At 45.2% G+C, this 13295-nt stretch overlaps 1 protein-coding gene across 2 annotated transcripts in view; it reads left to right on the top strand.

Moving 5' to 3' along the window:
• LOC108699878 (patatin-like phospholipase domain-containing protein 7) overlaps positions 1 to 13295 on the top strand; it is a 36795-nt gene that overhangs the window by 5247 nt on the left and 18253 nt on the right. For both annotated transcript variants that reach the window (XM_018232518.2, XM_041574403.1), the window contains 13 exons: positions 103 to 262; positions 527 to 607; positions 1340 to 1468; positions 1610 to 1690; positions 2677 to 2833; positions 2994 to 3071; positions 3556 to 3656; positions 3920 to 4078; positions 9129 to 9209; positions 9980 to 10185; positions 10888 to 11019; positions 11312 to 11435; positions 12753 to 12866. In XM_018232518.2, coding sequence (XP_018088007.1) covers positions 103 to 262; positions 527 to 607; positions 1340 to 1468; positions 1610 to 1690; positions 2677 to 2833; positions 2994 to 3071; positions 3556 to 3656; positions 3920 to 4078; positions 9129 to 9209; positions 9980 to 10185; positions 10888 to 11019; positions 11312 to 11435; positions 12753 to 12866 — 1603 coding nt within the window. The remainder of the gene's footprint in view (positions 1 to 102; positions 263 to 526; positions 608 to 1339; positions 1469 to 1609; positions 1691 to 2676; positions 2834 to 2993; positions 3072 to 3555; positions 3657 to 3919; positions 4079 to 9128; positions 9210 to 9979; positions 10186 to 10887; positions 11020 to 11311; positions 11436 to 12752; positions 12867 to 13295) is intronic.

Raw genomic sequence — 13295 nt, 5'->3', positions numbered from 1 at the left:
AAAACCTCATTAATACAGTACTGAAGATTTAGCTAGGAGAGCGAGAGTCGTGCAGCCTTTGACTAAAGTTCACTAACATGATGGTGTCTGTCTGTCTGGCAGGGTGCTGGGGCACTTTGAGAAGCCCCTATTCCTGGAGCTGTGCAAGCACATGGTTTTTGTTCAGCTGCACGAGGGGGAGTACATCTTCCGGCCCGGCCAATTGGATAACAGCATCTACGTGGTGCAAGATGGCACGTTGGAAGTGTGCATCCAAGAGAGCGTAAGTGCTGCCTCTGTCCCATATCCAGAGTTCAGTGGGGTGGTAATAACACCGTGGCTTTATGGGCTGGGGGGCTTCTCCTCTATCGAGCATCACATGGCCCTCTGATAACACAGCACAGGGAATCACCCTCATTGTAATGGAGCATATGGTGGGGTGTAAGCCCACAAGCTACATGGCAGCTTCTTGTTTTAATGCAAAGGGTCAGGAGTCATGGAACGTTGGTTGCATCATGTGCTCATTTATCTGTTTGTGGCTCTGCAGGACGGCACCGACGTGGTGGTGAAGGAGGTGTTGGCAGGGGACAGCGTGCACAGCTTGCTCAGTATCCTCGATGTTATAACTGTAAGTAAATTGCCAACCTGGCACACACAGGGTTAAACTCATTGTGATTCAAAGGGGGTTTATTCTCATGAGTCTCAGCCAGCAGTTTGGCTGTGTGCCACATGGGAAGTGTAATTCTTTGCTGTTCCAGAAATCCTATCTTTGCTTTGCTCTCTGCATTCACAGATGCCCGCTCCTCAGTACCATTTTACTGGCTGTCAGAGCTAGCACCCAGGAGAGTTGGGCACATTTATTCCTCTGCTCTGACAGCACAAGCATAAGGGCACAGAACATTAAAATAAAGTATTCCCTACATATTCCCTGTATGCTGCTTACTTATCGTAAAGAGTTTGGTTTTTATAGGTTTTCTCAGTGCAAAGGTGCAGCAAAGCAACCTGCCTGTACTATGCCGAAAAGTTGCCTACATGATCAGTCTGCACTGTATGAACTGGGGCTCCTCTTGGTACCCCCCCCCCAGTTCTCTGATATTAGGCTGCTTCCTGGGGAGAGATTGGATTCACTTACCCTGGTAAGGTTTCCTGACCATGGGAAAGAGAGCAGCCTAGGTTCAGGACTGGGAGACCTGTACCTGGGTAAGTAGTGGGGGGTTTAATTACCCAAGAGAGAGGTGGCTGCCTGGCCAGATAGTTTGGCCACCCAGTTATATTGATGGGCCGCTTGTGTGATCCCCACTTTATTGGCGTGTCGGTAATGTAACTGCTGTGACTGACTGTCTCCATTCTGTACCCACAGGGACACCCGGCTCCTTACAAAACGGTTTCAGCCAGAGCTGCCACAGCCTCCACCATCCTGCGCCTCCCAGCCAATGCCTTTCAGGACGTCTTTGCCAAATACCCAGAGACCCTTGTGAGGGTGGTGCAGGTAATCACTGATACCTCAGGTCTTTGCTAGATCTGGGAGGTACAAACAGAAACCTTCAACTCCTGGCCTCCTCTGCCAGAAACTGTGGGGTGGGCATATTTAGAAGGGGACACTTCTCCTATTGGTTGTTTCTCTCCTCAGATTATCATGGTCCGACTTCAGAGAGTAACATTCTTAGCTCTGCATAACTACCTGGGTCTGACTACCGAGCTCTTCAATTCTGTGAGTATGAGGGATCCGGCTAAGCATGAGTGTCCTGGGTTACCCCTGCCTGTGGAAGGAGCCCAAAAGTATAATTCGTCAGGTTTAATTCATCCAAATTAATCTATTAATCACTTCTCCCTCTCTGGGTTGCACTAACTGGCACCCGTCCCTTGAGAGCCCTAAATATGAGTGAAAGTCCAATTACACTGCTCCTGCTGCTGCTGAGTGTTAATTAAAAACATTGACTAACTCTCCTACCCCTTTCCCCCCCAACTGTTTGGCCTTACTCTCCCCCCTCCTCCCTCTTCTCTCCCCTTCTATATATCTGCTCCCCATTTGTCTCTCTACTCCCTAACCCCCTTTCCCTTCCTTTCTCTCCTACTGTCTCTCATTCCCTCTCCTTGTCTCCCCCATTTGTCACTCTACTCCCTAAAGCTGGCCATAGATGTAAAGATTTTTAAAAGATCTTTTCGTTATCGTGAGACCACGATTATCTTGAAATGATCGTTTAAATGTATGATTGTCCATCAACTAAAAAGACCATTTCAAGCGATATTGTCTAGTTGAAGCCAGGAAAACCTAGGGTAGCTGCCTGCTTGACCCTGCAAACATAGATAGATTTCACTGTGACCAATGAAAATTTTTTAATCTGGCAATCAATTTTCTGACAGATGTTAGACGAAAAATCATAAGATGTACAATCGTTTGATTCCCACTTACTTCACGATAATTTGACGGATTGGTCGGATTGCACTAAAATCGGTCATTCACCAAAGAAAAATCTTTGCGTCTATGGGGACCTTTACCCCCTTTGCCTTCTCTCCTTCAGCCTCTCTCCCCCTTTTCTTCTCCAACTGTTTGGTCTTATGCTCCCCCATACTCCCTCTTCTCTCGCCTTCTATATTTCCCCTCTCCCCCATTTGTCGCTCTACTCCCTATCCCCTTTCCCTTCTCCTCTCTCCTTCTGGTCACCACTGATTGTTCTTTAACTATTTTGGCACCAGGAGAGCCAGGCCATTCCTCTGTTATCTGTGGCCAGTCTGACCAGCACGGGTGGAGGTAATAAGGCTGTCAGGAGGCAGGTGTCCAGCATGTCGGCCGAAGAGGAGCATGGAGAGAAAAGTATAGAGCAACAGCCGGAGTCTGACCAAGGAAACCTTGGTGAGTGGTTTGTGGATTCTAAACCCTGTGTCTTGTGCATGTACCAAGAGATGGAATGGCAGGTATTTAGCTGATCAGCAGTGCAGAGAGTTGCTTTTACTTCTATCATTAGGAATAGACGGGCTCTAAATACACAAAAGTCTTTTTCTTTGGTTTTTAGACCCAAGCAAATTTTCATCAGTTGATGGAAGTGGCCACAAGCGGAGCCGTTCCTCTTCCAGCATTGCCGAAATCCCAGGTAAATGCCTTCCTCCTGAGCAACTAAAACCCTGTGCCTCCCCCCTCCACAATTATTTAGACAGCAGATGTTATTTTATATATGTGTGTGTGTTCAGTTTACCACTTTAACCCCCGTTGTCGGGGCCCCCTATATATAGCTCCACGTGCTGAGCTAATTAGCACTTCTTGCAGGTTTCAGCGTGTGAACAGCATTTCCCTTGCATTGACAGTTTTCATGTCCCAGAATTGTCTGTCTAGAGGTTCAGTGCCCTTTCACTCCCACCTTCATGGCACTCCCTGGCCCTGCAGACACTGTGTAACTACAACCCACAACAGTCCTTTAAAAAATGTATTAACTGGACAATGGCCCTGTGTGTCTGGCACAAGATTACTGGATGACTTTGTAACTGCCTTAGCAAACTGAAATCGGATGTTTTAGGGGTATAGAACAAATGAAGGATATATTGAGTTTTCCTTCAATAATTATTTTCTGTGGATAACAGGCAGTCCCAAGGCAGCTAAATCCGATATGGACATGGCGTATGAGCGAGCGCGAGTGAGCATAACCCTCGATGACATTCCGCAGAGCCCCGTCATGAACAAGGTGAGCAGAACCTGCACAATAATGGTGAGAGGACACCATTCATACAGAGAGACCGTCTGTACCCACCCATGTCATCATATCTGGAACCCTCACTCTGCTAAAAGTAAAATAAAGGACAGATGTTTCACTATAAAAGTCTATTGATTCTTATACAACTCTTTATAATTGTGTCCTGATTGTCTGCTATCTGCAGGAAATTAACTAGTTTGATAATGGGTGAGCTTGTTTACCATAGAACTCTAATTTTGTCTCCCTTGATACAGCCCATCCTGAAGAAGTCGGTAACCGTCACGGAAACGCCATCAGCTGTGTACCACTACAAAGAAGAAGATCTCGTCATACCCGAATTCAGCGTCAACAGGCACTTGAACGCCATGTTTGAGGCAGCCAAAAAAGATCTGTCGACCCTTATCAAGCTTCAGGTAAGCAAATGACAACTGCACTGGTCCAGCAACCCGGCCAAATATAGGAAATACTTATCAGACGTGTCTTCTCCTCCGCTGATGACCTTTCCTTATGTCTTCTGTTGTTCTTCCTTACACCACAAGGTGGCAACATCTTCCACATAAAGTAATGTACCTGACCTCTGCGGGGTATACACTGCTCTGCAAAGCATTTCTGCCTGTTACAGAGCTCCACAGGCCCAGACTTGCCCCATTTTCTACTGTGTTTTTTTCCATCTTGCACCAATGTCTCCAACAGAGATCAGAGTGCAGGAGCTGCCAGCCTGACAGGTGATAATTAGATATTTGTCTTCCTGTACACATTGTACCCCACCTTCCTGCTACAGTGTCATACAGAACCATTATGGGTTTCATTTATATCCTATCGGAGTCACAGAGCTGCTGAGGATAATGGCAGGATTCGCTTACGCGAGGCACTGGGTCGCCTTTTTGACTCCAGTGATCAAAGTGATACAGGGGAAAGAGATTTGTAGCCGGGATTTATGTTCCAATGAGCACCCCCCGCTAAATGTGGTTTCAACAAGAAAGTGCTGAAAAAGTAATAATAAGTGAAAATAATCTACCCACAATTCCTTGCTGCTACTGGCTGGTGCTGGCAGTCCATTGCCTATAATTCCTGCTACTGGGGTCCACTACAATTCTACCGCTGTATCCCCTGCTACACCCCACGTACCTTTATTTACCCAGAACTCCCTGCTGCCCATCTTTGTACATTGTGTGCTTGAGAAGACATCAGAGCACTTGTAATATTTATACAGCTTGGGATCTGATCAATATTGTATGTATTAATTAATCTAGTGCCACAGGTGGACCCAGTGCTTCCCAAGGCATTGTCACAAAGGGGGTTCTCTCCCATGAAGAGCTTACAATCTAAGAGGAAGAGGAGACAACTGAAAGGGGGGGGCATACACGTTAGGTTAATGATATATAGAGATATTGACACCAAAAATTAAACCTTTTTTACATCTATCATAATATTGTCTTAGCATGCTACTTATAATTTTGCCATAAAAAGTATTTACAGATGCTTTTGCATTACACATCTGATCCCCCATGTTCCTCTCTAAGGGGGCTGCCATATTTGAACTTCAGCAGTCTGTTAGCATTAGAAATTCTAACTGACATGTTGAGAAGGGAAGGGTCAGGTTGGCAAAACAGTCAGGTGTAGGAACTTCAAGTAACAATTACTTACAAAAGCAGCCCTATCAGTGAAAAATGTTCAACATGAGCTGTAGGTAACTTGTGCTGTACATTAGTATTTTGAATAATACTTTTTTTTAGTGTAAGTATCACTTTAAAAGGATCACTGAATCTGAATTTGTGTGTAATAGTAAGGAAGGGGTTAACTGCCGCTGAATCAATAGCCGCTTATGCAGTGTCGAAGAAACTCCAATGCAAGCCGCTATTGATCAGAATTCCGGCAGGGGGGGGTTGATGTAAATGAAAGCGACAGCGCAGTCCTTGATTTTATTTATTCCCAGGAAAAACTCCCTGCACCCCCAAGAATCCATAGGTTACACTCCTCATACTCATTTATTCTACAAATCCCCAAGCTGCCTGCCCTGCCTCTAACCCATTCGCAGTATTATAGGCTATGTTCTGACAATGAAATAGGCTTTATTTATGCCCAGCCCCTGCCCTGGAATGTGGGATGTGTGTGAGGTTCATTCTCACTCTCTCTTCCAGTGCCAGTAGGGCTAATAGGCTGCCCATTTCTGTGCTGCTTGTACATATAGTGCAGATGATGTTTCTTTATAAAGTGAAATTATCTGGAAGAGGGGGGATTGAAATGTTGTGCCCTTTCCTTTCTATAAAATGTCAGCACGTTGCCCACTCTCCGGCTGATCAGCACAAGATAAATGATTGCCAGAGCTTTGTTCTGCTGAATTAGCTTGGGAGATGGATGGGATAATCTCCGTGTTCCACCGAGATAACTGGGTCACTGCCTGAGATAAAATCCTGCATTTATCAGCGTCTGCCACCTAAGGGGTTAAGATAAAGACTGCCCGACACAGGACCTTCCAATTCTCGTAGGGTTAACAGTTTTTTTTTTTTGCTTTATCTCATTATCTAACATGGAAAGAAGCATCTTGTAATAATCTCATCTAATGATCCGACGCCATTGTCCCACCACATTCCATTTCCCAATGTGTCGGCTAATTTGCCTGATCCGCCAGAAAGATCCGCGTTATCATTCTGGTCACAGAGCTTTCTTATTTGTCTTCTTTAACTGGTGCCCTGTCCTTACCTGCAGTAGTACAAGGTTACACCCTGGCCTAACCAGCAAAAATTACCCCAAATCTCCCCTAACTGGCCTTCAGACTGGCCCCCCTTAGCTCATAACAAGGTTACAGATACAGTCATATGAAAAAGTTCGGAAACCCCTCTCAGCCTGCATAATAATTTACTCCGCTTTCAACAAAAAGGATAACAGTGGTATGTCTTTCATTTCCCAGGAACATCCGAGTACTGGGGTGTTTTCTTAACAAAGATTTTTAGTGAAGCAGTATTCAGTGATATGTAATTAAATCAAATGTGAAAAACTGGCTGTGCAAAAATGTGGGTACCCTTGTAATTTTTCTCATTTGAATGCATGTAACTGCTCAATACTGATTACTGGCAACACCAAATTGGTTGGATGAGCTCGTTAAGCCTTGAACTTCATAGTCAGGTGTGTCCAATCATGAGAAAAGGTATTTAAGGTGACCAATTGCAAGTTGTGCTTCTGTTTGACTCTCCTCTGAAGAGTGACAGCATGGGATCCTCAAAGCAACTCTGAAAAGATCAGAAAACAAAGATTGTTCAGTATCATAGTTTAGGGCAGTGATCCCCAACCAGTAGCTCGTGAGCAACATGTTGCTCTCCAACCCCTTGGATGTTGCTCCCAGTGGCCTCAAAGCAGGTGATTATTTTTGAATTCCAGGCTTGGAGGCAACTTTTGGTCGTATGAAAACCAGATGTACTGCCAAACAGAGTCTCAATGTAGGTTGACAATCCACATAGGGGCTACCAAATGGCCAATCATAGCACTTATTTGGCACCCCAAGAACATTTTTCATGCTAGTGTTGCTCCCCAACTACTTTTACTTCTGAATGTTGCTCACAGGTTCAAAAGGTTGGGGATCCCTGGTTTAGGGGAAGGCCACAGGCACAGATGCTGTAAAACCCAAGTCTGGCAGGCCAAGAAAAATATAGGAGTGCCATATGCGGAGGATTGTGAGAATAGTTACAGACAACCCAAATATCACCTCTAAAGACCTGCAAGAACATCTTGCTGTAGATGGTGTATCTACATCGTTCTACAATTCAGCGCAATTTGCACAAAGAACATCTGTATGGCAGGGTGATGAGAAAGAAACCCTTTCTGCACTCCCATCACAAACAGAGTTGCTTGTTATATGCAAAAGCTCATTTAAAAGCTCATTTAAACAAGCCACAAGTCCAAAGTGCTTTGGACTGATGAGACAAAAATTTAGTTATTTGGTCATAACAAAAAGGGCTTTGCATGACAGAAGAAGAACACCTCATTCCAAGAAAAACACCTTCTACCTACTATCAAATTTGGTGGAGGTTCCATTATGCTGTGGGGACTATGTGGTTAGTTCAGGGACTGGGGCCCTTGTCAAAGTCTAGGGACCAATGAATTCAACCCAATATCAACAAATTCTTCAGGATAATGTTCAAGCATCAGTCACAAAGTTGAAGTTATGCAGGGGTTGGATATTACAACAAGACCATGACCCTATACACACTTGGAAATCTACAAAGGCATTTATGCAGAGGGAGAAGTACAATATTCTGTAATGGCCGTCACAGCCCCTCCGACTCGAAAATCTATGGGATGATTTGAAGCAGGCTGTCCATGCTCGGCAGCCATCAAATTTAACTGAACTGGAGAGATTTTGTATGGACGAATGGTCAAAAATACTGCCATCCAGAATCCAGACACTCATCAAAGGCTATAGGAGGCGACTAGAGGCTGTTACATTTGCAAAAGGAGGCTCAACTAAGTATTAATATAATGTCTCTCGGGTGCCCAAATTTATGCATCTGTCTAATTTTGTTATGATGCATATTGCATATTTTCTGTCACTTCATGTCACTGCTGAAATATTACTGTTTCCATAAGGCATGTTATATATTAAAAGTAGTTGCTATTTTGAAAGCTTAGCCAATGATAAACAAAACTCCAAAGAATTAAGAGTGGTTCCTAAACTTTTTCATATGACTGTATATAGAAGCATTGGGGTAACAGTCACCCTGCTATAGTTCCAGGGGTACCCAGGGCACAAATAAGTACTCATCCCAAATCTTCCCCTAATGTGCTTTTGCAGAGACCCCCCCCCCACCCAGTGGTGCAAATGGTTACAGATTACGTATCTGGATTAAGTGGTCCGTTCCTGACACTAAAAACAGTCCCTGCATAAAAGTTGGATGACAGCAGTGCAGGGATTTGTGCTGTTCCTCATGGAATTTACTCTTTTAATTATCTTTCCTTATAAAAAGAATAGTGAAGCCGCTGGCTGAGAATAATTACAGTTCTACGAGTGATAATTAAGCTTTAAGAGAAGACATTCCTTAAGTGCCCCGCCTACTTGTATCTCCCCGCAACCGTCACTGCTTATTATCCCCCCCAAAATCTGACTCCGGTGCTGCCGCTCTCTTATCCTCCCCTTTGTCTCTTGTAGCGAATGCAGAATCTTTGTGTGTTTGTTTGGGGGCGGCAGAGAGTGGGACAGATGGGTTATTTAAAGTATTCAGTGTAGAAGATGTCACTTTATTCGGAATGATAATGCTCTGTCTTTAACTAGGCCCCAGTCATTGGCTGTATAATGCAGGATAGACATAAGGCCGGGGGGTGGAGACGGGATAAGTCTGAGCTCTTTGGATACAAGTGGCCCTGTGAATTTACTCTTTAATGCGTGAACACATTAGGAGAGCCCTGACTATATACAGTTCCCCGTCAATGACTTTGTTTCATCCCCCCCCCCTTGTTTTCCTTTTCCAGGACCCCACTCTGCTGAATGGAAGGGTTACTCTGCATCAAGTCAATGGTTCTGGAACCATTTTATCCAGACAGGGGGACCAGGTGAGGATGACAAGTTTATAGAGGGAGGAGAAGAAAACACGGCGGAGGGGCAGTAGATAATTTAAATATACACAGTAGAAAGGAGAAGGATCGATTGACCTGGATTTCAGGTCCAGTAAATCTCCCTATTGATGTAAGGTCCCCATGGATGCAAAGATTTTTTTGTTGGTGAACGATCGATTTCAGTGCAATCTGACCAATCCGTCAAATTATCGTAATTACGATTTTTCATCCGACATCTGTCAGAAAATTGATTGGTCAGGTTAAAAAAAACTTCATTGGTCCCAGTGCAATCTATCTATGTTTGCAGGGCCAAGCAGGCAGCTACCCTCAGTTTTCCTGGCAATATCGCTTGAAATGGTCTTTTTAGTTGATGGACATTTAAACAATCGTTTCGAGATAATCGTGGTCTCACGATAACTAAAAGATATTTTAAAAATCTATGGCCAGCTTTAGAGTGAGTGATGGGGGTCAAATCCGCCATCTTTGATGTGTGATGAAAGTACCTGCACTGGACCAGAGAGGGTGCGGTCAGTTTGGGACAATACCCTGGTGCTGAATTGCTGCACTGGATCCAAACTACAACAATAGGCCCACATATGGCAGCATTTGATACATTTTGATGGTACATTTACAGCTTGGAGTGAATTGTGCTCTGACTGTTGGGGTGACTTCCTTGCAGACCTCCAAACATCACTGTTTATACTGTATAAATGCCCTTACTTTTCCGTTCTGCTGTCCATTCATCCGTATTGCTTGGTTCTGCCCAGGACGTCAACATTCGCTTCGTGATATCGGGGCTCCTCCACGTTTACCAGAGGAAAATTGACCGGGAGGAGGAGACCTGCCTTTTCATCACGCACCCTGGGGAGTTGGTGGGACAGCTCGCAGTTTTAACGGGAGAACCACTCATCTTCACCATCAAAGCCAATCGCGACTGCACCTTCCTCTCCATCTCCAAATGCCACTTCTATGAGTAAGTGCTCCCTTATTATGTTACAGGGCCCCCCAAACGGAGAATGGCTTTAAGATATTCTCCACTGTACCCCAGTGAATAAACCAGAATACAATTGCTCCACATCAGATGCTTTTATAATTGGTTTGAAAGTGTCACAGACGGACAGTCTTAGTTGACCTTTAATAATCTGCATTCTATGGGCCCATATAGAGTGACAGTCCCCAAAGGGAATTTCAGCTGTTGGATACCTATTTTCAGTGGGTGTGAGCAGTATGGCACCTCCGCCTACGGTTCCTCACATGTGACATAATTAGGCCATAGCTTGGTGCTGGTCTGCGGGCACCTCCACGTGCCTGAGCAACACTGTGTAGGTATGTTCTACTAAATATAGACGTGATGCAGCGCTGGCCTACATTCCTTGCACCCATTACTCCCCGACATAAGGGCCCTGTCACTTGCTGGAAACTGCTGCGCTAACAAATTGGGGGAAATGGATGGTTGTGTGCACCTTCGGTTCAGCTAAATCAATCAACAAAGCCCTGCCCTGGAATTTTGACTGGCCCCTGCAATGACGCCATGTACAAAAGGCCAGCTGATTGTTTGGAATGGAGTGACTTATCTGGTTGCTAACCCCCATTTACATTAGCAACCAGGTGTTTGTTGCACATTTGAGCCTGTCCATTTACCAGCTGGTTACCCTGCCCTCTCTGCCCTCTCCAGGATTATGAGGGAGCAGCCCAGCGTGGTACTCGGAGTGGCGCACACTGTTGTCAAGCGGATGTCCCCCTTCGTCAGGCAAATCGACTTTGCATTGGATTGGATGGAAGTGGAGGCCGGCCGGGCCGTTTACAGGTGAGTCCACTTCTTCTACACCTGTCCATATAAACTCACACTTAATTGGGTAGTTTGGCCAATGAACGGTTGGCAGATTTATGGCCACCTTAAAGCACAGACAAACTTCTTTACTTCCTGCTCCTGGGTTGTTCTCTTTCCCATGGTCAAGCAGGTAGGAAAGAGGGGAGTTTGCTTGTTGCTAGTACAGTGTTGTGCTTCGGCCATTGCTAAATAAAAGGCAGATGAATAAATTCTGGTCGCTCCCAGGTCTTCCAACCCCCAGCTTATCCTTCTACTCTCTATCTCTCAGGCAGGGGGACAAGTCCGACTGTACCTACATTGTACTGAACGGGCGCCTTCGCTCGGTCATCAGGAAGGATGATGGGAAAAAGCAGCTGACTGGTGAATACGGGCGTGGAGACCTTATTGGGGTGGTAAGAACTCTCTCTCAAGATATATATATATATATATATATATATATATATATATATATATATATATATATATATATATCTTAATGAATTATCTCCCCCCACACTTAATGGAATAGGAGAGGGGCATTTTACATTCGTGGGATCAGTGGTACCATAACCTTGATACTACCCCCACCTTAGAGGTGTAGGCAGCCGGCCTAAGGTAAGGCCCATGTCTGCTAAGCATGTATGATGCAGGCTGGGCACTATTCATGGTTCTGAGTATGTCCCTACAGTAAATGCAGCTCTGCCAACCCAGGGGCCCCTCTTTAACATTCTATGTGACGTCACATGAAGCCAACGCGCCGCCCCTTTCTGTGGCACTTTCCCAATCCTCCATGGCTTATAAATCCGAGCAGGGACACGGCTCAGCAGCCAATATCTCTACATTGCACTTACCCTTGTCTGCGCACTCAGTACAATCTTCCTGCGGTCTGCGCAGGAAGATAGTACTGCAGCCTCTATATATCTAGCATGCTGGGGGTGTGCTTCAGTCCAGCAGGAGGGCTGCATGTGACATGCCCTGGGCACAGCTCATTCTCATCATCTGCTCATGCCCAGAGCATTCCTGGCAGTGTGGCTCCCCGTTGGCACAACCCTGTTACCTGTTTCTGTACCAGTGTATGACTGAAATAAAACGTGACACACTGGCACGGCAGAGCATTGTGACTACAGAATGTGCTGCTTTATTTACCTGTAATCTCCTCTAATTGTAGCCACCTCTTCTACTCTAAACCCCCCCCGTGCATTTTCCCTCGGTTACCTGGGGACCTAAGGAATCCAATGGCACAGGTCACCGATGACGCCATCTCTGCTCCTGTTGCTCCTACTGGGGGCTGTCGTGCTGCAGACGTAATGACTAAATATAAATAAATCCCTCTGTCAGAGGGGGAGGATCGAGCCTGTCGGTTAATTGTGCTCGGAGTCACTAGTAGCGGGTGCAGTGAGAACTCTATTTACCTTTATTAGTGGCTGTAGGATCTGCCATAGTGCTTTCTTTCTTCCTACCTCAATGAATCTTAAATAAACCAACTTAGATGCAGTTAAAGCTGAAAGTTTGCAGTTCAACTGCATCTGAGTTGCTTCATTTAAAATTCATTGTGGTAATGTACAGAACCAAAATTAGAAAAAAGTTGTTTCTGTCCAAAGATTTATGGACCTAACTGTACAAAAAGCAGTGCCAAATTCAGTTCAAAATGTTTCCTTGCCCCCAATGCAAGGTTTCCCCCAGCATTATAACATTTGCCTGACTTCCTATGTTTGTGTGCATTTATCCAGGTAGAAGCCCTGACTCACCAGCCGAGAGCCACCACTGTGCACGCCGTTCGAGATTCCGAGCTCGCCAAGTTACCCGAGGGGGCCCTGACCTCCATCAAACGCAAATTTCCCCAGGTGAGTGAGTCTCCAGCCCCCGCAGATACTAATTCCCTTTGTTAGTGAAGACAGAGAGTCCCATAAAACTATGGCAGCATAGGTATTCCCCTGTACTAAGCACAATTCAGCAGGAACAGCCCCCTAAGTTTGCTCATAGCCTGTACAGAGGGATACCATAAAGCTATGGCAGCATAGGTATTCCCCTGTACTAAGCACAATTCAGCCGGAACAGCCCTCTAAGTTTGCTCTTTGCTCATAGACTGTACAGAGAGATACAAGTTTCCCATTATCTTTATAGTAAGATGCAGGGAGTTAAAGGCTTCAGATTGGCAGGAGAAGGGTTAATAGTGTCAGGTTCTGTACATGGCATTGCCAAGTCCCATTAGCAAATAATTTAGTCAGAAAGTAATTACACAAATGTATGAAAATCGATAGTTATTATGTTGG

The sequence above is a fragment of the Xenopus laevis genome, chromosome 8S, assembly GCF_017654675.1.
Source record: "Xenopus laevis strain J_2021 chromosome 8S, Xenopus_laevis_v10.1, whole genome shotgun sequence".
Lineage (NCBI taxonomy): Eukaryota > Metazoa > Chordata > Amphibia > Anura > Pipidae > Xenopus > Xenopus laevis.
The sequence above is the reverse complement of the archived record's forward strand: the minus strand, read 5'-3'. Positions and strand labels throughout refer to the sequence as shown.